The following is a 25,139-nucleotide window of genomic DNA, read 5'->3' on the forward strand; positions in this document are numbered from 1 at the left end:
AGCGGTACGCGCCTGGCCAATAAACGCTACTGAAGGGCAGGTCTTGGCGCGGCCATAGTGGGATTCGTAATATCGCTGGACGGATTGCCGCCGGTGCAGGAGCCGCTGCTGAAGGCTTCCCTGACGGTCAGGAAGACGTTTTGGCAGAGGGGAAAACTGATCAGAAAATTTAACGGAACGTTGTAGAAATGTAGTGGAGTAGAAAGTATAGATAATTGCTGCTAAAATGTAACGAAGTAAAAGTCAAAAGTATGCACTATTGATTCTATTTAAGTAAAGTACAGATACGTAAAAAATTTACTTAAGTACAGTAACAAAGTATTTGCACTTTGTTACATTCCACCATTGCGAAGGGATGAGATCTAGAGTGGAGAAGCTAAAGTGAGCAGGGACTCCGAGCCAGCCCTATTTGTAGCACTTACATATATAGATGGTGGTCATGATGACCACCATAAGATTTAAGGCATCAATCTTTCGGTTTGTGTTGTTTGTCTAATTTTTTATTGAGTTAAAAAAAAAAACCTTTAAAAAATGGGACCAAGATAAAATAGCAGCAACAAAAACATCTTTCGAAACGTCACAAAATAGTGAAAAATGCCCATGAAGAGCCTTTGGTGACATCATATTGCTTGTTTTGTCTGACCAACAGTCAAAACATCTCACAAATATTCAATTTACAATGATATAAAACAGAGAAAAATGAAGCCAATCCCCAAATCCCCAAGTTTGAGAGGCTGGAGTAAGCAAATGTTTGCTATTTAGCCTTGATAAATGATTTAAAATGATCTACTAATCAACTTATTATTTCAGCACTGGCCACTATCTTTAAATCTAACCGCATCATGTCTTAATCAAAGCAAGGATACACAATTTTTTACTCTATAAAGAGGAGAAAAGCCACAAAAAAACACTTTCAGGAGAAATACTAAATCCCACCAATAATAATTAAGAAAGGTTTCACAGAGGTTTCCATCCAACACAGAACACACCTTCTGGATTCATGCTATACTACATTCTTTCATTTCAAGTGCAGACCTATAACTAATCAATCCAGTGACTTCACCTAAACTGTCTCAGACGTCTGCTGTAACAAAGAAAAAACAATATGCTCCACCCTGCAACTCTGATTTCAATGGAGGGACTTACGCCGAGGAGATTATTAGCCAGAAAACTGAGGATTAGTTCAGTCAAAATAATTAGACTTCCTTTCTTTTCCCAAGCATGGCTTGTTGATTTAATACAGCACACATAATCCTATTTAATTCAAAGTTGTTTGGCTGAAAATAAAAGCTGGCTGCGTCGTGCCTCCACAAACCTTTCCACAACAGGAGCCTTTGGAGGAAATTTGAGGAGATTATACTGATTAGATGAGGTTATACATCAGCAGCATTTAAACTTTAACTTGCATTTCAACTCCAGCTTGCTGCTAATACAATTTTTCCCTTACATAATACAAATGCTGCTGTAAAAAAAAAAGCAGACTGAGACACCTAATGTATGCTGTATTATGGATACATATGTAGGATAAATGTTTTCCTGTATTATTCGCAATGGAACCAAAGGAAAAATGCAGCACTGAGAAATGTCCTCTTTTGAAATGAATGAATTTCCACGGGAGAGCAAATACACATATAACAGATTAACCACGATCAAAGCATCACTGATGTAGAACGAAAGCAAAGAAGCAGCTATGCAGAGCTCACCCTGAGTGACTGTGGAGGATATTGCTAGACAGACTTCATTTCCTAAGATCTTGTCTACTGTAGTTTAACATGTTCAATGTTAGTCCCTCAACAGGCAGGGTATGGCCTACCTAGACTGTGCAGTACATCTCTTCTCACAAACACACTTAAATCAGAACAGAAGGCTTATCCTGTTTGGCTATGTCATGATTATATACTTGATTTGACTTGTCTTTGTTGTAATGGGTGGAAAAGGGATCAGGTTAGATACTACGACTCATTAATGATCAAACAGGTAAAAAGATATGCACTTTAAATATTCTGCAAGCTGTATAAAAGCTTACTAACATTGTAGGTTTGGGAATGTATGCGCTTACTATATAGCTGCAAACATGTTTGAGAATGCGTCTAAAAAATGAAATGTTACACAATTCTATTGTTTGTAAGGTCGTATTCATTAGTTTTAATCTGTGAATCTGAAGCAGTCGGTAGAGTGATGTGTCATTTTACAAATAAATGCTGGAGCTGCTCCATAAACAGTAAGAACAGATTAACTATTAATAAGATATTGGCATACTTTGTGATTCACAGCTCCAAGTGACACATTCAAACAAAAAAACAACAACCTATGAGCTCAGAGAGGCAGTCTCTAATTAAAATGTCAGGATGGCAGTTTTGCATTTAAGTGTTAACATCTGTCTATATATATATATATATATATATATGTAGCAGCAAAATGATTGATATAAATTCTATAAAAAACAATACATGAGTTAAAACAAGTTTGAAAGCCTCTCCCAAAACTGCACATTAGAATCAATGCTTTCATCGCCTTCAGCGGGCCAGTGGGGTTTTGTTGCAGAACAGCTGAAAAATTGCTTTGACATTTTACAACGTTTTGGCTTTTTAGTTCTCCTTTCTGAAGTTAACACAGCAGAACCAAACTGAAGGGCTCTGTATTACTGCAACAGTGACCTGCGAAGGGGTGAGATCTAGAGCGGAGAAGCTAAAGTGAGCAGGGACTCCGAGCCAGCCCTATTTGTAGCACTTAAATATAAAGATGGTGGTCATGATGACCACCATAAGATTTAAGGCATCAATCTTTCGGTTTGTGTCGTTTGTCACATTTTTGATTGAGTTAAAAAAAAAATACCCTTTAAAAAATGGGACCAAGATAAAATAGCAGCAACAAAAACGTGTCAAGGTACAAAACTCCCTCCACATTTTCTTCCTCTCACAGAGGCATACTTTGTAATCACCTGGTACCTGACTTGCTGGTCAAATGTGAGGCAAGTAAATGAACATGTTTTTACTAAAGTGTACCCTGTTGTGAGTGATGGGAAATGTTCACTGTGAATGTCAAACAACAAAACAGAGCCCGAGTTCTAATACGCTTTAACTACACTGCTGTTAGAATCAGCTGCTGTCCTGTTTTTGTACTGATGCTGCATACAGCACTATGCGCTGCTCTTCTGTCTGTAGTGGATATTCCTATCAGCTCTTACCAGAAACACTTTGTCGATTGGAATCGGCCTCTCCATTACTGGTGTTGGAGTTGCTGGGGGAGCTGCTGTCCACTCCGCCCAGCAGGGGGCGCAGGTGGCTCACAGACACCTGCTCTATGAAGGAGGTCCCATATTTCCTGAAATACCACCACTCAAATATCTGAAAGAGAGAGAGGAAGAGAGAGAGAAAATCTTTAATTGAACTGTTCATATGACTTTCATTCAATAAAGACCACATTGTTGGTTGTTTGAGTTAGGGCTGCTCGATTATGGAAAGAAAATCATTATCGCAATTATTTTTGGTCATAGTGAACACGATTACTCATTGACTTTTGGAAAGATGTTGCATTTATTGAACTTAAAAAAGCAGTGGAACAGTTAAAATAAATAAATAAATACTGAAAACACCTTGAACTATGAATTTCCCTCCATACTTTCCCAGTTGAACTTTTTGAATTCCCCTTGAGAACACAAGACAAAATAAGAGTTAAGTTGCAAAACATAATGTTCAAAATAATTTTTTTTCTTGTTTTGCTCTGGTGTAGCGGTTTAATGTCAAACAGCAGAAGACTGTGACAATAAATATTAGGCGAGAATGTTGCTCAAAGAATCTAGGAAGAAAGACAAAGTAAGGTTTTGAAAATGTTCTGCTACAGGAACCATTCATGTTAAGTTTTGATCAATGAATGTGTGAAAAACATCCAGAATACTGATGAGAGCAGTATTTTATTAAATGTAGCCTACAGACTGCCATCTGGCAAAGCTGTAATACTGTCAGCCTCTGCTTGAGGGAGGAAGTGATATTTGATGTGACTTATCTGTAACTCTTCAGTGGAAAACTAATTGGGACATCCATTTCAAGCACAGAGAAAATGACCAGTATTGCTCATACAAAACCAATTCCTTTCCATTTTTCTTAATCATCTTACAGAGCATGTGCAAAGCTCGACACCTTTTCTAAGCAGCCTACGCATATTGGCAAAAAGCCCGCAGGGAACAGAGTGAGTTAATTAAGAGAGGAGCTATTTTAAAATACAGACCAACCACTGTTGCACAGTTGGCTGTCTCTGTGAGGAACTTGAAAGAGAGATAATAAACTAGCATAAGTAGGAAAAGCCTTGCCATCAGTTTTATTATATCGCTTCCCTGCTTTGATGATATTTGTCACATCTTTATCTATTCTTTATTATCTGTTTTTGAATACTGACATATACCTAAACATTTTAACACTATTTTCCATCCCTGGAGCAGAGGGGAAAGATGGCAGCTCAATATGCACGTCAACAACTTGGAATCACTAGTAACCAGTTAGGTGCTGCAATCAAATCAGCTGAGTGTTTAATGCACAGAGATGGAGAGCTCTATTTATATCTTTATCCACATCCCACACCAAAAAACCCCTAAAATGTGTTCTCAGTACTCTGAAAAGCACTAAAAGCATTGAAAGTGTGTGGCATGGTGTTATACGTCAGAAGACAATGCCAGAGGCTGCCATTATTTAGCAGCACATCTTCTGAAGGACCAAATGAGTATAGATTTCCTCTCTCTTCAGCTCCTCGTGGCCTCTGAACCTGTGATTATAGTCCTAACAAATTACATCCAGGCTCAGATAGTCACCTAGGGAGCCACCGCTGAAAATTAATTTTCTCTTTTTAACATTATGAATGAGAATGTCAGGTAAGAGTGCACAGTCATCCACCTTAAGGTTTACATTTAGCTGATGCACCAGAACAATGTGCAATGAGTATAACGACGCTTAAGCACTGAAGTTAATAGCCAAGAGTCACGCCCACAGTATTTCAGTATTGTAAAGTGCCATCGAAGAACACTTATTTTCAACATATCATATCTGTGCTTTGTGAGAAAACAGCCATTTTTTTTTAAGATACATTTTTTATTCTTTTTATATTTTTGAACATACAGAACAGACAAACACAATTGAACAAGAACAAAAACCATCGTCCAACCACCCACCCTCTTCGGTCTCAAAGAAAACAAAAACAAACAAATAAGCAAAAATAAAGACAGAAATCACACCTTGCCTAGTCCCTCTCCTCTAATTCATGTGATGCTGAGGTCATTAGGACTGGGGGACCCAGCGTTGAGCTATTATTTTCTTGGTTGCGGTTGAGCTGGCTAACCAAACTTTCTTCTGTCTCCCAAGCAGGTGTAATTTAGAATCATCATTAAAGGGTCCCATGGCATGAAAATTTCACTTTATGAGGTTTTTTAACATTAATATGTGTTCCCCCAGCCTGCCTATGGTCCCCCAGTGGCTAGAAATGGTGATAGGTGTAAACCGAGCCCTGGGTATCCTGCTCTGCCTTTGAGAAAATGAAAGCTCAGATGGGCCAATCAGGAATCTTCTCCTTATGAGGTCATAAGGAGCAAGGTTACCTCCCCTTTCTCTGCTTTGCCCGCCCAGAGAATTTGGCCCGCCCATTAGAAAGAGAGACATCATGGCTTTCAAACGAGCAAAGTGGCAGTTGGTCAAGGCCACACCCCCCCACACACACACACCTCCCACCCCCTCTCTCCTCCTCAATAGCTACAGACACAGAAATGACACATCCTAAGGAAAGCTCATTGTGGGACTGGCTCTAGTGGCTGGAATTCTGCACCAAGGCTGAATTATGGGAAAGAGACTTCAGATACAGTATTAGGGGACCACTAAGGTCTATATAAAAGAGACTTCAGATACAGTATTAGGGGACCACTAAGGTCTATATAAAAGAGACTTCAGATACAGTATTAGGGGACCACTAAGGTCTATATAAAAGAGACTTCAGATACAGTATTAGGGGACCACTAAGGCCTATATAAAAGAGACTTCAGATACAGTATTAGGGGACCACTAAGGCCTATATAAAAGAGACTTCAGATACAGTATTAGGGGACCACTAAGGCCTATATAAAAGAGACTTCAGATACAGTATTAGGGGACCACTAAGGCCTATATAAAAGAGACTTCAGATACAGTATTAGGGGACCACTAAGGTCTATATAAAAGAGACTTCAGATACAGTATTAGGGGACCACTAAGGTCTGTATAAAAGAGACTTCAGATACAGTATTAGGGGACCACTAAGATCTATATAAAAGCATCCAAAGAGCACCATGTCATGGGACCTTTAAGTAACTAAACAATCGGGTCAGTAGGAAGTCAACATCCTATCACATCAGATATTATTGATGTTGTTTATTCCAGAACGCATGCACCTGTTCACACTCACAGACCATGTTCATTTTGCCATTTTTACTTGTTAATCAGTACAGATACCAAACTGATTATTAACATCATAATACATTTCAAAACTAGTATCAGCGTCAGTGTTATTAGATAAAGACAAGAACATAAGTGTTTCTTACCAATATGAGTCCTGATATGAGGGAGGAAGTGCCCGTCAGAGCCACGTAAAACTTGGGTGTCAGGGTGTTGAGAAACATGCTTACTGTAGAGGAGACACAAAAAGAAGAAAAGACAGATGGGTTTGAGCTTACTATTATATACTAGAAACTCTCATGTCTACCAAAAGGATATGTCAGAAGATATATTAGTAGAATCAAATGCTGCATGTCCATATAAAACTAGGTTATGTCTACACAGAAGAAGAAGACTGCAAGAAAAACATCAGACAGACTCAGAGATTCAAGGACATTTGTGATTACAACACATGAAACGTTTCGTGCTAAAAGACGGCATCCACACGCAGGGTTTGGCATTTCCCACAGAGCCTTGCTGCTCAGACGTGAAATTACAAAGCACCAGGGGACCAGGGTAAGCCCTACTACATGCAGAGTGAAGATACACAGTGGGGGAAAAAACAGAGAGGAAATTGAGCTTGACTGGCCACTGAAATACATCTATTCACAAGCAATTTACAAAATTTTGCCCTGGAAATACAGCATATGGTGTGGAATAAATGCTATCTAGATGGTGTCTAAATGGCTGCAAAGAGGCCGATAGAGTAGAAATAGTAGTCAATGTACCAGCATTTGACTTCTTGTGTAGCTGGTAGTAATTTCTGAGCCTAGCTATTATCATCAGCTCAGCATAGACCTCTGGTTACTGCAGCGAGCAAGAAGCTACAGATTGACTGCTACTACTACTCTAATCAGTACAAGTCTCCTCGTTGACTTTGAAATGTGATAGATCGTCAGAATGTACTTTTAAAAATGCAGTGAAATATTATAGGTTTAACGTAACAAAACATTACATTCCAAATGCCAAACCAGCTCTCATCGCCCTTCAATCTGTTGACATTTTAGTCAGGTTTCTATACAATTTATTCTCTAGTGCCAGTTATATCAGATCCTGTGAACTGGAAAATTACAACTTCAGAGTCAATGATCCATATCAATCAAGTCTGGCCGTATAGACTGATCCATGCTCCTCCTGAAACACCAGCCTCCACCATAGTAATGATACATTTTGGCCGATTGTTTTTCTAGTTTGTGTAGCAGATTATTTGGATACTGCCCTGCGTTTCTGTGGACTGCATTTAGAGTTGCAAGTTAGTTTCCTGCCCTGAGTGTTGGAAGGAAGGAGTGTGACTAAGGTTGTTTTTTAGCTGTAATACTTGTGACATTATTATGCTTTTAGGATGAATTCCACCGAGTCCTCCTCTGACATCTGTTTTTTAATTTTACAAACATCCCTTGTGTTCATATTGTAGTAACCTGAATATTTCCCAGCCATGTTTACTGGGCTATTTTATGCGTTCATTTTGAAATCGTTGTAAAATTTCCGACAGCGTAGGAACGCAGCACTGGGGAAGCACTTTGCAGATAACGTTAGCTGGTGAATATTAGCGCGCCCCGCGGTCCATCCGCTTCACTCCCAGCCTCTAGGAGACTTCTTTACCGTGAGAAGAGCAGACAGCAGCAAACAGCAGTTGCTGCAGCTGCAACCGACCCTAGCTGCTGTCCGGCCGAGGCGGAGGCACCGCCACGTACGCTAATATAACTAGCTAGCTCCCGGCAACTAGGAGAGCGGACAGCAGCTCCGGTCCGGCCAATAAATTTGCCCAACATACTGTTTTACTTCGGGCCAATGTCGAACCCTGCGTCATGTTAAGCTGGATGCCGGTAAGGGAAGTGCATCCTTTGATAAACTGATAAATCACAGAAATCTGAGTTCAAAGGAAAAAAGGCCGGCTTAAGTGACTAAGGGTGGACACATATAAGAAATTAACTGTTGAGAGAGATTGGCAGCTCTTAGTAAATTTACAGTCCACCTGGCCAAAAGATTTATTCATGTTTTGACTCCTAAATAAGCTTATTTAGATAATGATTAAAATGTCTAATTGCTTGAATGGTTGACCTGTACATTGTGTGTGTAGCAAGTCTCTAGCACATAACTGACAGGAATGGCAGCCAAAAAGAGAGTGTATAATGTATATCAATAATAAAGAGGGACATTCAACTGATTTTTGGTGGTCTGCCAAAATGCACCATCTTTTCAGCTGGTGGCTAAAGGTGGCCTTCCCCGCCTACATTTGGCAGAAAATTTTGATCCTTTTGAATTAATTTTTAGCAAATAAAACGGTGGTATAAATAAAATGGTATTTGTGTTCCGTTTTCCAATATTCCAGTAGGAACCAATGGGCTTGGGGCTGAGTGCCACAGACAAGGGTAAGGAATTTAGAAAATATTGAGTGTGGACTAATGGATTCTCCTAGCTGTAGTAAATGAAGCTAGACTGATAGACCATTGCATTTGGCGGTGATGGGTTGTCATGTTAATTCCTGGGGAGTCACAACTGAGGTTAGGGAGGGTGGGACAAAGACCCCACTCAGATGAACCCCAGCCTCTTGGCCACACAGAAACACACACACACACACACACACACACACACACACACACACACACACACACACACACACACACACACACACGCATAAACTTAAAGTGCAGCTGGACAGCTATTCATTGCTGTGAAGTGGACGCTCTCGTCCTAGCAGAAAAGGGTCTTTCAGAATGGCCTGTGGCCAAACAGGGCTAACAGCTGCTGTCAGCTTGCACTGATAAGAGGATACTGCTGTCTGGCTGGCAAAGGACTCTCTCAACTTCATAAAGGCAAAAAATAAATAAAAAATGTAGCCACAATTAACATACAGTCAATTCACATGAAACAATATAGCAACATGGCCCATAATCCAAAAGTCACAGATTTAATTTCCAAAACAATCAAAGCTTTAAAATCTGCATCAAATAGTTAGTGATGGAAGGATTAGACAATTAATCAAAGATTTCATGCCTTTATATTATTTTAAATTGAATACCTTGGGGATTTGGACCTACAGTACGTGCAAAACACAAAAACATCCGTTTGAAAATATTAACTTGGGCTCTGCAAACGTGATGGGCATTTTTCCCCATCTGGAGACATTTTACAGACATAAACAATTAAATAATACAAATATCAGCTGATGAATTAAAACGTGTTAGTTGTAGTTGTGGCCCTATTTCATTCCCGTTAGTAGATTTGCTTGATTAGAAAAGAAGCTCCTGTCTTAACTGGATGTCCTGGAATCAAGCCCCACAGACAGAAATCATTCATCCGTCTAGTGTAATTTAATTACATAATCCTCGGGTAAAGTTCTAACAAGGATTTTTCATTTGGAGATCAACTGAGTCTCAAACTAAATTAAAGTAAAATGTAATCAAGCCTCCATTTTACACAATTAACTTTAGGAATGGAATGAGAAGTCAGATGCCAAATACGATGCTCAGGTCTCATGGAAATGTGGATCAGAGAGACTATCATGTCAGCAGAAGGTTTTTACAGGATGTGCTGGAAAAGGTAAATGGACACTAGGACAAAGTGATGTTCATTGTGTTGTGATGGTTGTCTTGCCCAAAACATGTCTTGCACTTTACACTACACAGATAGACGTAGAAAGATAGAATTGATTCTGCTGTACTTGTGCCATGTACTACATAGGTCACTGAGACATCTCCTCTTTGAGTTCAGTGAATGAAGCAATCATCACTCCGTACGTTTACTTGCACACAGATATTCCACTATTATTCCAAATATGACAATATTCTCAGTCATGTAAACAGCATATTCTGGTTGGATGTTCTGAATAAGGCCTTTTTTCCGAATATAGCATTTTCCGAATAAGACATGTGGGATATTCCGGTAAAAAAATGCTGTTTTTGCACGGCTACATGTAAACGGGAATATTAGTGCAATACTCACTTTCATTAGCCATGTAAACAGCTTAGTCGGAATATCGTCTTTTTCGGAATTAACACAATATTTTTGTAAATTTGCAACCAATTAATTAGCTGTCACTTAATATGACTAACTGATTAATTAACCAATTGTTTCAGCACTGGCCTTGCATAAGTCCAACCCCATTTGTTTATTGGGAGGAGACTAGTTGTCATTCACAAATGTTGATTGCTTGGCAAATATTCAAACTGGTGACCTTGTTTATGGCTATGTATAAGTTCACTTCTCTACCTTCTTGGCCGATACCACTATGAGTTTATAATGGTAAGTAGGGCTGCTCGATTATGGAACAAAATCATAATCACGATTATGTATGGTCAATACTAAAATCATGGTTATTTAACACGATTCCTCATTGACTTTTGGAAAGATGTTGCAATTATTGAACTTAAAAAACAGTGGCAAAGTTAAACAAATCAACAGTGAAAACACCTAAAACTGTGAAATTTCCCTTCATACTTTTCATTCAGGATGAAAGAAAAGTAGAGATGCACGGATTACAACTTTCTAGGCCGATTCCAATTTTCGATTTTCTTTGAGTTAGGCCGGCCGATACCGATTTTAGCCGATTCCGATTAAAAAAATTTTAAGCACTTTACAGCACACACAAATATTTATTTTCTATCTTTTCTTTAATAGAACATTTTGCACAGAACATAGAACATTTTTTGAATAGATAATCGATCACTATAAAATAGAACTATATAAATTACTCCTGGTGTGGGAAACGCACACACATCTAAAGTGCAATGTTATAGAAGAACCATTTCCTTCTTTTCACATCCAATATCCAACAAAAAAAAATTTGATTTTGGTTTCTGGTGTCGTCCCTCCACGCCCTACTTTTTCCTTGCAGGTGTTGCATGTTGCAAACTTGTTCTCTTCTGCACACACGCTGAAGGATTTCCAAACAGCTGACATGTTGCAGGTTAATTCACGATTCCCTACATGTGCGAGAATAGCGCGGACACGCGGCGGAAAAGTTGAGAGAAAGGAAAAAGAGACTCGTAGAACTTACGTCGTCAGTTAATTGTAGCGTTGACCGGCATGAAATCAGCATATGTCAGACTGACCTGCCGGTCGCCGGTCATGGCCGACCACGTGAAAACCGGCCAATTCCGGTCACCGGCCGGTCTATCGGTGCATCTCTAAAGAAAAGAGTTGCAAAACATAATGTGCAAAATAATGGTTTATTCTGTTTTTGTGATCATTAGGAGCCGAAATCGTAATCGCGATTAAAATTCCGGTAAATTGCACAGCCCTATAAGGAAGCAGCCAGAGAACACCAACATTGGTTGGATAACGTGAGGATTAGAAGGGACAAATTCTAACAGACAGACTGAGGACTAAATGTCGGCGGAGACAACAGGAGATGTGACCTTTACTGAAGTCGGCAGACTGCTGGCCTGACCGGAATGATAAAAACACACTGAGACACGTGAACACGCACACATTCAAAACCTACAATCACTCTCATCACTGCACAGTCACACAAACACACACACACAGGTCTATGTCCTTCAACTGCAAAAGAGAACAAACGAAAACGTCTATTTCATTATGTATTCATGAAAAACATTTGTGCTTTAATGTTACTACCACCATATGTCTGAAAAGGCTGACGCATATTCTGCCCTACAAACAGCCTTTGGTAGGTCAAACTGACAGATCACTTAAAGTAACATTTATCTCCAAAACAGTCCAAAATGTTGTTGGAACAAAAGTAGTTAACAGAGAATATTAACTGCTGAACAACTAGCTGCAACAATTAACCGATTAATCGATTAGTTGTCAACTATTAATTAATCTGCAACTATTCATAATTAATTCATTGGTTTGAGTTATTTTTTTATGAAAAAAAAAAAAGTAAAACTTCTCTTATTTCCTACTTTTTAAATGTCAATATTTTCTAGTTCCTTTACCTTCTATAACAGTAAACTGAATAGCTTTGGGTTGTGGACAAAACAAGACATTTAAGGACGTCATCTTGGGCTTTGGAAAACTCCGATCGACATTTTTCACAATATTCTGTCATTTTATAGACCAAACAACTGATTAATCGGAAATGAATCAACAGATTAATCGATAATGAAAATAACCCTTAGTTACAGCCCTAAACTCTAACAAGTTAAATCACTAATGGCGCCTACCCACTGCTAGTACCAGTTCGGCTCGACTCGACCGTGTTGCCCCGTCCTCCATTTATCATTGCATATTAGTACCTCTTCACGCGTGAGGTGAGCGTGGTTGGTCGTCACAGCGGCGCCGCAGGAAACTGCCGTGACCTAACACGACACACACACACAGAACGTCGAAGGTGTGTTGTTTTTGATTCTCGGCACGTGGCAGGCTGTGCCAGAAAACAAAAGAAGCTGGACGCGGCAAAAAAAAAACACAGCTGGCTAAACTATTTAAAAATGGGCGGGTTTGTACAGGTCATACCCATCTGTCGCTAGCAATGATGACGCAGTGATCAGTGATGATTCTCTCCGACCAATCAGCAGTCCCCTTTTGGTATCGCCTCAGCTTGCTGGGAACCTCGACGGAGGTGATACTAAAAAAAAAAGTTCCTGTTAGCAGGTACCGGGGACTTTTTTTTTCATAACGGAAAACCAAAAGAGGCGAGTAGAGTCGAGGCGAGTCGAGCAGGTACCATGTAATGGAAAAACGCCGTTAGAATTAGGATATCCACATCAGATGGAACTGTGACCATTTTTATACGAAGATGCCTAATTTTATGGGCTACTACGTATATATTGGACAAGTTAACACAAACTTTTTTTTATATTTGCAAATCCTTTGCGGCCACTGGCTGCATGAAGTCGCCAACCCACAGACGCCAGCAGACATGTTGATGGTGTAGCTCGCACGGGGCTGTACTGAAGTTTCACTTCTTGTTTTTGGGGGCCATCCATTTTGGATGTGAACACCCTCAAACGCTCTTAAACGTTTAATAGTGATCGTTAGAGACAAAACAGTGAAAGACGATGACTGACGAAGCATAAAGCCAAAGCTAGCTCATCTCACCATGCTCATCAACAGCTGTACTACATCTGTTCAAACAAGTTACTGAATTCCTTTTGACTTCCTGCTTTGAAAACAGCGATGCAGTGGTTGCAGAGTTTTATAGCTCACATATGGAGCTCACGTTTGTCATTAGCAAGTGTCACCAAACGGCGCTGCTGTGTTGTAAAACTGAGTAACGCTGCAAATTACATATTTACTCACTTGTGAGATTCGAGTACTTGACAGTTTCTGTTTTCGTGTTTTGAGATTGCATATTGTTTCTTAACAGTTTATCAGACGTTAAGATGGACAAATGAGCGTTGGATTAAAAGAAGCAATGCGTGAGTAACAGCTCCTGCAGGCCACCTGAATCCGAACCCGAGTTGTAAGTCACTCCGACTTCGGCTGCTTATCCCTGAAATGTTTGTTGGCAGGGCCGATTAGGGAGCATGGCTGGCCCTGACTGATGGGGCTGCTAGCAGAGTCTGTCGGGGTCTAACTACCTCCACTGACCTTTGAGCAAGGCGGAGTGTAGCCAGCATCTGTCACAGCAGCAGTAGCTAGATTTAGATTCTGCGTTGTTGGGTGAACTGTACATGTGTGTGGTTGTGTTTGTGTGAGGGTTAGTATGATGCATGTATCTACAGTAAAGGTTTGTGTGTAAACAATGTAAACCAGGCAGGCTTTAACCACCAGCTGTATGAACAACGTTGACACATCGATCCCTGTCCAGTGCTACTCACAAACCTAGATGGAATTCTTCACCCACCACCAACAACAAACGCCACCATTGTAAATGGAAAATGGACTGCACTTACATTGTACATACAATTTTCTACCTCAGACGAAGCGCTTTACAATTTTCCTAATCTGGATCGCCGAGGGTTCATTTTCCGGATGTCCCCCACTTTCCTCTTTCTTTGTGTTTACTTTAAACTCCATTAACCGGAACCTCTGAGCAACGTTACACGCTGGCTAGTTTTGAAGAAAATTTGGATCGTGCGACAAGGAAGGCCTGCTTTGTTCGTTCGGGGAATGACTGTAAAGATTTACAAAGAATATGTTTACGGCATTCACTCTCTAACTGGGACGTTTTGGGTGCAGTATATATATATATATATATATATATATATATATATATATATATATATATATATATATATATATATATATAAAATATAGTATACCTGTTACTGTATTGTGTGAACAGTTAACTTCATTTAATATTGTATGTGGATTTTTCTTTTGCGGGGTGCAAATGTTCAACCAAAATAAGCTCCTGAGACTATTTTGCAGAGCCACGCTCACTGCGTCCGGAGCTTAGCGCCACCCAAGACGATTGGGATTGCTTTAAAGAAGAGGTGACCGTTACACTCGATTTAGGAAGACTGCATTTGGTCAATCAGCTTTTTCATTTACAGCAGTAGAAAAGTGGAACTTAATTCCACTTCACATTAGAGATTGTGCAAGTCTCAGCAGTTTTAAAATATCCTTAAAGACTTTTTATAACTATGGAAATGTATGTATATTTATGTATTTATATATATTTTTGTATACTGGTTTATATGTTATGTAATGCTTGTTATATGTTGTTAAGTTTCTATCTGTTTTGATAGTATTGTCTGTATTGTCTATGTTGTCCTTTTATCTCCCTTGCCCAGGGACCACAGATGTAAATTAGCTGTATAGCTAACTCTGGTACAGGACTTGCACTGTGCATGGTCCCTGACAAATAAACTAATAAATAAAAGAAAAATAAAGAAAGAAATGCAAACAACCCAGAGTTTTTTTCTTCTTCTCCTATGCAGGAGCATATGCTCTTGTTGCAAGACCTTCCTCCGCGGCGTTGTGGAGATAGGTCTGGCAAAGTGAGACTACAATTTCCCTATCATTAGCCCATTCACACACCAATGGTGGTGGTGACCAAACCGCCAACCTTGTGATTAAAAGAAGACACGCTCTACCTTCTGAGCCCCAGCCGCCCTTAGCTGTAATACCAGCGCTGCTCAATTTTAGGCTCCTCAAACTTATCTTGATCATGAGAAAGAAATACAGAGAGAAATAAAAAGAGAGAGTGTATCGTCCAAGGAAAGAGAGAGATATCAGACTCAAACTCAAAATCTCTCATTAAAAAATTCTGGAAATCTATTTTTGGTGTCAGTAGAAAGACTTCCAAACAATCCGATCCAAACAATGGATGTAGAGCCCAACTGGTACTTTTCCCCTAATGTGCAGAAACAAGAGATCGTGTATTTAGGCTTGCCTAAATTACAAGATGCGCACTTGGGAGAGACTGACAGCATTATATCTTACTTCAAAACTTTAATTTGATTTTGGACTCTTTTGCTAAGTATCTGAGCATTCAAGATCCAAGAGAACATTATCTAAATGAAAACTTGGCAGACAAACACTTAAAGACAGACATATAAAACGGACTGGCAGAAGAAAATAGCTTGTGTTAAGTTGTCACTGATTTTTAATATTACTTTGCATTTGACTCACAATATTATCCTGAATTTGTAAAAAATTTCCAAAATGTTTATCTTGTCCTCAATGTGACCTGTGATGCTGCCAGAAAGTGCAGTAACTTTGTCTTTGCTAGCTACAAATTGAGAGGCAAGTCTTTTTGTTTATACTATTGATTTGTGCAGATTTAATTTTGCACCTAGAAAATAGCAGAACTGTTCTCCAAGATGTGTTCTCTTCATTTATTTTTTCTGATTTTTAAATGTCTGTTGTGCATTCTAAATTAAATGCAACAAACAAATTGCCATGTGGAGCCCTGAGATTCTTTGGCATTATTATAATTTGTTCTTTTATGTCAATAAAGCAACTGAAAAAGATGTATTGGTTTTCTTTGCTTTGCTTGCTGGCTGATGCAGTTCCCTGGCTGGATTTCTTTCAAACAACAACATAAATGATGTGCGGGAGGCTGCAAAGGCTGACACAATCTGTCAAATAACCTTTGATTTGTAATTATTTTCCCAAACCATAGAGAATAAAAGTAAATGAAGAGATTTAAACAGAAAATAAATACAAAGATTGAATGACGTTCCCTCTCCCTACCCCAGGCTTAATCTAGCTCGGCTCAACAAGCCACTATGTAAACACAGATATCTGCTTCAGCTAGTGTATTCTTCTCACACACACACACACACACACACACACACACACACACACACACACACACACACACACACACACACACACACACACACACACACACACACACACACACACACACACACACACACACACAACCAAGACATAAAGAGGCAAGCACACAAACACACACAGCCAGCAGGCCTTCGGCCACGCGCTGAGCAAACCGTCCACTTCATGAATATCAATACAAGATGTACAGGGCCACCTGCTGTACTCAATACAAAGGCCATTTGCAAAGGAAAATATCAGAAACACAGCTACCGTACAGTTCCTGACTACACAAAGTGTGTCATCAACAAACCAAATGAAGCAAAATCCCATTACTTACCCTCCATTCCACTGAAACATCCGCTAGAGCCACACACACATACTGTAGGCCTGTTCTCCTTTTAAGTAAAACATATCTTTGGCAAAAAAACAAACAGAGAAAGCAACCAGAAATGAAGATTGTGTTTCTCCACTGGCTGTCCACATACATTCAGCATTCTAAGCAGCAGCTAGTCGTCTTTCATTGGGCACATTTATTGTGTGTGTGTGTGTGTGTGTGTGTGTGTGTTTGTTTTTTGATTGGCTGCTCTCTGTGAGTGACAGCAAGCCAACGCAATTGTAAACCAGCTTTGTCCGGTTTTCCCTTTAGTAACTCAGCAGAGTAAATACAGGAGGGGGGGAGGGGGGGGGGGTCTGTAGATAGGAGTTGAATCCAGCCAATCAATAACATGGATTTTAATGAAGGGGAGAGGTAACCATGACAACCCCTAAATGACCCTACAGCAGAATGGATGAAGGAGCGTCCTCAGTGCAGATTTACAGATAGTCGAGGCTCAGTCCTTCAGTCCTGAGATTATTGTAATGGAAATAGTTGGTATTCATCTAGAAAACCTTCAATTCCATTCTGTTTTGTTAAGCAACAGATATTTGGACACTTGTATTTTCTCGTAGCATCAGCCCGTTATCACTCCAGACTTCCAGATGGCCACTGATGAGCTTTAATGGAATAAATGGGGGTTAAGTGCCTTGCTCTAGAGCCCCTCAGCAGCAGTTGTTAGGGGAGGGTGAAATATTATCATTTTCTTTCACCGGACACAGGGCTTCCCTCTCGATCCAATGATTAGATCCAGTGACCTTCTGGTCACAAGGCCTTTTCTTTCTTTCTTTCTTTCTTTCTTTCTCTTTCTTTCTTTAGCTTGCTGAGTTACTAGAGAAGAAGGATGGAAGAGAGCCTGGGGAAATTAAATGGCTGACAAGGTTAGCTGCAGTTCTATGTTGGCGTTTGAACATGATGATGACAAATGCAGTGATTTCCTTTATGGGTTGCCACTGAACTGATTCAATTATCACTGTGCTTCCTTAAAGATGCACGAAGAAGCTCAAGAAAACTAAATAGTAAGTAGGGCTGCACAATATGGTTTTTTTTCTATCGTCATCACGATATAAACTGGCGCAATAAACATATTGCGAAAGGCTGCGACACATTGCAAAAGACACTTGGATATTCTTTTTTGTGAGTTGAAAGAAAATATCGGCAGAAAACTGCATTTTAAAATGTAATTGTCATTCTTTTTTTAGTGTGCCGGTTATATTCAATTCAATGTTCAATTTGTTCAATAAAAGAATGTTGAAAATGATTTCCTTTCATTTGTTTTAAATTCAACAAGCAATTTGTATTTTAGCAGAATACTGAAAGCAGCTAAAATGCAGGACTAGAGAACACTAACAGCTTTCGTTTTTTATCGCAAGTAATATCGTTATCATGATATTCAACACCGTTATCGCATATTTTCCTCATATCTAGCAGCCCTAATAGTGAGGCTGGTCATTACTGGGCTGTCAAATGTGAGATTATGCCAACATGTGCCAGCGAAGAGTGTTAAATCCAGGTGTTTCCACTTAGAACTGCACTGGAAATCAAACCGGCAGTCGTTCAGCTGCTACAACAACGGCTGAACGGCGGCGCTTAGAGAGCACAAACACCAACATGATGACAGATTGAAAAGAACAGTAAAGACTTGTCAAATTATGGCCTCCAAAATATATTCCTCCTTCTCTAGAAGACCTATAATTTGAATACAATCACGCAACTGAGAAATTAGACATTTTCTTTGTTTCATCGGGGGAGGAAGAGGTTTCCAAATCACAAGTTGTCCTTTTGTAGCAACTCCAGCATAGTGGTCGGCCCCTTAAATCCACCGTTAAATGCTCTCCAAGCAGACAGGAGTGTATCAGCCAAATAATATTCTGTCCATACCATGCAGCCCTGAGTGTTATATATATATATATATATATATATATATATATATATATATATATATATTCAAACTCATTCTGCAAGCTACTCAAAAACTCCCTCTCACTCATCAGTAGCCAAGCACAAATCATGATAATGGCTAAGGGAGTATGCCAAGAACAGTGATGTTTTCATTCCTCACCTCGTCCATCCATCGCGGAGGGTCCAACTTCTCTGACTAATCGACAACTCTCCACTGGACTCTGTTGGTTTATGTAACTGGTCGCATCGAGTTCTCTAATCTTTTATCAATGCTACTGTCAGGCCTATTACTTACTATGTTAGTAGGGAATATTATCATCCAGACAAGCAGGGATTTTATAGCTACCAGGCATGAACCTCAACTCAATAAGCTCTCTCTCAAGCACTCTTGTGTTTATAAATGCCAATACCAATGTTCTGATGGTGCCAAAAACCATGTCGCAATATTCACAATTTCAACATTTTCTATGTTATAAATGATTAAATTTGAACATGCCAATACCAAACAATTACACAGAAAACAAAAGAAAAAAATATGTTTAACTAAAAGGATCCAGAATGTTAAAGACGACGCACGTAATGACATTTAATTTGAGCCAAAGTGGCACACAGAACACAAGCGAGAGCAGAGTTTGTTATTTGTGGCCCTGTTGGGACTTAACCCAACAGAAATCCCAAAATCGGTTGTCCAATGCTTAATATGTGGAGTGCCAAAAAGAGGAAAAATATATTTAAGTATGCTCAAAGATACAGTGCCTTGCGAAAGTATTCGGCCCCCTTGAACTTTTCGACCTTTTGCCACATTTCAGGCCTCAAACATAAAGATATAAAACTGTAATTTTTTGTGAAGAATCAACAACAAGTGGGACACAATCATGAAGTGGAACGAAATTCATTGGATATTTCAAACCTTTTAAACAAATAAAAAACTGAAATATTGGGCGTGCAAAATTATTCAGCCCCCTTAAGTTAATACTTGTAGCGCCACCTTTTGCTGCGATTACAGCTGTAAGTCGCTTGGGGTATGTCTCTATCAGTTTTGCACATCGGAGACTGACATTTTTGCCCATTCCTCCTTGGCAAAAACAGCTCGAGCTCAGTGAGGTTGGATGGAGAGCGTTTGTGAACAGCAGTTTTCAGTTCTTTCCACAGATTCTCGATGGATTCAGGTCTGGACTTTGACTTGGCCATTCTAACACCTGGATATGTTTATTTGTGAACCATTCCATTGTAGATTTTGCTTTATGTTTTGGATCATTGTCTTGTTGGAAGACAAATCTCCGTCCCAGTCTCAGGTCTTTTGCAGACTCCATCAGGTTTTCTTCCAGAATGGTCCTGTATTTGGCTCCATCCATCTTCCCATCAATTTTAACCATCTTCCCTGTCCCTGCTGAAGAAAAGCAGCAGCCCAAACCATGATGCTGCCACCACCATGTTTGACAGTGGGGATGGTGCGTTCAGGGTGATGAGCTGTGTTGCTTTTACGCCAAACATAACGTTTTGCATTGTTGCCAAAAGTTCGATTTTGGTTTCATCTGACCACAGCACCTCCTTCCACATGTTTGGTGTGTCTCCCAGGTGGCTTTTGGCAAACTTTAAAACGACACTTTTTATGGATATCTTTAAGAAATGGCTTTCTTCTTGCCACTCTTCCATAAAGGCCAGACTTGTGCAGTATACGACTGATTGTTGTCCTATGGACAGAGTCTCCCACCTCAGCTGTAGATCTCTGCAGTTCATCCAGAGTGATCATGGGCCTCTTGGCTGCATCTCTGATCAGTCTTCTCATTGTATGAGCTGAAAGTTTAGAGGGACGGCCGGGTTCCGTAGATTTGTAGTGGTCTGATACTCCTTCCATTTCAATATTATCGCTTGCACAGTGCTCCTTGGGATGTTTAAAGCTTGGGAAATCTTTTGTATCCAAATCCGGCTTTAAACTTCTCCACACCAGTATCTCGGACCTGCCTGGTGTGTTCCTTGTTCTTCATGATGCTCTCTGCGCTTTAAAACGGACCTCTGAGACTATCACAGAGCAGGTGCATTTATACGGAGACTTGATTACACACAGCTGGATTCTATTTATCATCATTAGTCATTTAGGTCAACATTGGATCATTCAGAGATCCTCACTGAACTTCTGGAGAGAGTTTGCTGCACTGAAAGTAAAGGGGCTGAATAATTTTGCGCCTACTTTTTCAGTTTTTTATTGTGTTAAAAAGTTTGAAATAGCCAATGAATTTCGTTCCACTTCATAATTGGGACCCACTTGTTGTTGATTCTTCACAAAAAATTACAGTTTTATATCTTTATGTTTGAGGCCTGAAATGTGGCAAAAGGTCGAAACGTTCAAGGGGGCCGAATACTTTCGCAAGGCACTGTATATAGCAATATACATAGCAAGTGGGGTGAGCGTGCAGAGCTTAAATTCAAGAGCAACAGAATGACCTCACCTCCCCTGGTTTTGGCCAAGCCTCTGATCATTAAAACTCAAGCGTCTGAGCTCTGTTACTGTTGGCACCGGCTGTGGACTGCTGAAGTTATGGATGGCAGCGGTAAATGGCCTGGGAGCTGGTCCTGTTTGCTGAATAGTTTCACAACCAGCCTTAGATCCATATATGGAGATTTTGAATGCCAGTAAAATGACTTTAGATGATGTAAAATGTTTCCAGACTTTTCTGTTGAATAGTTGAGATCTTGTCTAAACACCATGTGGTTTACTTAATCCTACTGCACTGGGCTGTTGGAACAAATTCCGAAAGTCAAATGTAATTTGAATAGTAAAAAAATCAATACTATTCGGATGCTGAAATTACTATTCAAATGTGATTTTTTTTTTATAAATAGGTTGGCTAACGTCAGCTAATCTCCCTCTTCTCATGTCTGATGAACAATAAGTGACGGGAGTGAGAAACACAAGGCACTAAGGCTGAGCAATTTTATCGATTCTGCGATATCGATATTTTTCCCCAATAAAGTATCGATTTTTAAGCCGCGAGTATCGATACATAAGTCCCATTCAAATCCCCCGTGTTTACCCCCGTTCGCGTCGCAGGAAGAGCGATTTGGTGAGCCAGCCGCTAGGGTCGCTGTAGAGCAGCCAACGTCAACTGGCCCGCCGCCAAAGCTTTTAGTCTGGCCCGCAGAATAATCATGAATTCACAAAATGTAAAGAGGAAAAAAAATGTGTTCTGTTATTTATCATTTCAAGCATTTAGAGCAAAAACCCAGCCCCCTGTATTTACATCTCTATTCACATGCCGGGATTCTGTACAGCGATGCCCGAGCTCCACTCACACAGCTAAACCGAGATGTGTGTGCGTTAAAGGTTAAAACACGCAGCACCTGACTGGGAACGATACAGAGTTACCAACAGCTGCTGGGGCAGATGAACTCACGCTAGTCTCTTTTCTGTAAATGCATAGCCTGCTTATCAGTCCATTCATCATTAAAGCTGGGCTTTTGGCTTCTCCACGTCAACTTTTCGCTTCAGCCTCTTTGACAGTGACATGTTTACCTGACAACAGCCTTTCTTTCTGCAAGCATTTTCCACCAATCAGGATGCTGCATACTACAATAATTTTCCATAATCACAGACTTTAACCATCACTCCTCAGTGAACTGCCTCCTAGTCTGAGATCTTTTTCTAGTTAAAGAGACAGTTATCATTATGGACTTTCCATGTTTTTTAGGAGTTTGCTCACATTAATACATGTAAAAAAAAAAAATTAATTCAGTAAGAAAGTGAAAATTTCGAACAAGAATAGGCGTATTAGGTATAAATTCATTTTATTTTCTTTATTTGAAATTCCGGCCGCCAGAGTGCTTAGAAAAATTCTGAAAAAAATGTAGTTGATGATCCCTGCTGTAGACTCTCTGTCCAGTCAGAGACATATATTGTGTAATTGATGTTTTCAGTTCAATTAATTAAATCCAAGTAAATGGAACACTCACGATGTCACCAAAATCACTCGGTCCCCTTTAAATCTTTCAGAAAATGATGTAAGTGTATCGAATTATATCGAATCGTATCGTTGGCTGAATATCGTGATATATATCGTATCGTGAGCTGAATATCGTGTATCGTATCGTGAGATTAGTGTATCGCTACAGCCCTACAAGGCACTGTGAGCTATTACGTACCGGGTAACGTTAGTACAGGGGTGAGTGACAGGCTGCAGCTGGAAATCGGAAGAAGGATGGGAAATAGTTTCAACATGACTTTAAAATCGACATCCACCGAGCCAAAATGCTTAGGTTATCAATAGTTAGCTCGTTCTGGTTTCCTAACTGCGTCGCGAGTTATACAGTCCCTCCAGAAAAACGCGATTATGCGATCGCATAATTCAATGCATAACCAGCCAAAGTTCGCATATTCATGCGGGGGCCGCATTTTTTCAAATATGCCGCACTTTCGCCGCATAAATTGCCGATTTCCGCGCAAAATATGCGGGGCTTGCATAATTTCATAATCCCCGCATTTTTGTTGCAAAAACGTCACATATATCTTAGCAGAAAGTTGAAAACATTTTGCGTTTACTTCACACAAGAGCAACCATTTTCCCCTGTTGCCATGGGATCGTTATGAAGTGACGTAATTACGCGACGTGAACATCATCGAAAAGCAGGTGCTGGAGGTTGATACTTTGAGTCTCTTAAGTTCGTATCCAATAAGAAAGCTATCTTAATATCTGATATTATCTGTTTAAGTGCTCCTGCTGTCTATATTATTAACGATTTTTGAAAGTCTGTCTCTTTCCAGCCTTTACTTCAGAGACAAACGTGGGTCACTATGTAACACACATTATGACATATTCTATCATGTCAGCGATTCAATTCGATTTGATATCTCGATGCATCAAATAAATGTTTCTATTAAAGCCATGTAGGATATTTAATTCATAGCTTTTCAAGCTTCAAAAACAAAACATTATGCAGTGCTCGAATGCTAAATAAAATGGATACATAAAACTACAGCACTGAGCACAGGGCGCTTCCTGAATGTGCAAAACATAACAGAACGTGCAAACAGAAATGTCGTTAGGCCTACATTAAATTGTAAACAGAAATAATCGATTATGGCCCGGCCGATTATCGATGCAGCATTGCCCACGTCCATGATTCGATGCATCGATTATTTGATTAATTTCCACACCTCTACAATACGTTGGCGGAAATTTTCCAATAACATGCCATTTAGCACCAAGAGTCTTTAAGTCTTTAGTATGGGTGCCATCAATCAGAATGAAACTAATCCCAGCAGTGGTGGTGACTGATGTTTCCAGATCGTGCATCTGCTGGGTGAGTTTTAAGGCCAGAGATCATGATCCGTGAGAATACGTTAGTGTCTCTTTCATGGGATATAAGATAAAAGTCCTTACTGACAATATTTTATCTAAAATAAGCCTCCTTTTTTGGCTCGGTCAAGTTACAGCCACTAGGAGCTCAAGAGACAAAAATAGCAAAAGTCAGCAGTTACCACAGAAACCTGATCACTCTGCCGTTTTGCTGTTCTTACAGGGGTTACCATAGTAACAGAGACAACTGATTGCCATCAGAGTGCTGTTTGGCTTTCATCAAATGGCCGTTTTCAGTAAGCACCTTATTCTGCTCATGGGCACAGACAGGGCAACAAACAAACACAACACACACTCAGCAAGACAGTTCAAAGCCCATTAGTGCTTTATCCCTCCATTGAAAGATGTGATCTTGTTAGGCAACAGGCAGAACAATACCCCAGCTTAAAAAAACAACATAATGGCCACTGATGAAATAGCAATTGTACAACGTTGGAGACATATGAGCGATATAAGGTATGGCCTACAGCAAACCTCCCACAATCAAACATACCTCCATTTGACAATTGCATTTCCCTGCACTCATCCTTCCACAATCTATCAGTAATCTTAAACAGAAACTGGTTAGTGTAGTGTTTAGGGTTCCACCAGAGTATGTGGACAAGCGTCACTATATTTTAGGCTGGGGGAACAGGGACACCCAAGAAGACTTTCAAAATCCTCATCGAGTTTGAAATTCCACTGCATCACACAGGTAACTTATAACAGATTATTTAGGGTCCAAACTGTGAATATGCTCACACCAGATGATTCCACATTCACAATGATGTAACTGATATAATCCTTCTGATGTCAGGAATACAGAAAGTCATGTAAACCAGCAGAGATCAACATTAATAACGTGCATGTCAATGATTATGGATTAATATAGAATTAATATGAAAAAAAGAATATACAGTTCTGATTGATTATTTGTAT

The 25,139-nt window shown here is 39.8% G+C and overlaps 1 protein-coding gene across 1 annotated transcript in view; it reads right to left on the reverse strand.

Moving 5' to 3' along the window:
* Positions 1 to 25,139, reverse strand: part of LOC120563753 (suppressor of tumorigenicity 7 protein homolog) — a 50,900-nt gene that overhangs the window by 17,763 nt on the left and 7,998 nt on the right. Inside the window, exons 2-3 of the mRNA XM_039808144.1 lie at positions 6,557 to 6,639; positions 3,188 to 3,347 (exon numbers count right to left, since the gene is read on the reverse strand). Coding sequence (XP_039664078.1) covers positions 3,188 to 3,347; positions 6,557 to 6,639 — 243 coding nt within the window. The remainder of the gene's footprint in view (positions 1 to 3,187; positions 3,348 to 6,556; positions 6,640 to 25,139) is intronic.

Source organism: Perca fluviatilis, chromosome 8 (genome assembly GCF_010015445.1).
Source record: "Perca fluviatilis chromosome 8, GENO_Pfluv_1.0, whole genome shotgun sequence".
Lineage (NCBI taxonomy): Eukaryota > Metazoa > Chordata > Actinopteri > Perciformes > Percidae > Perca > Perca fluviatilis.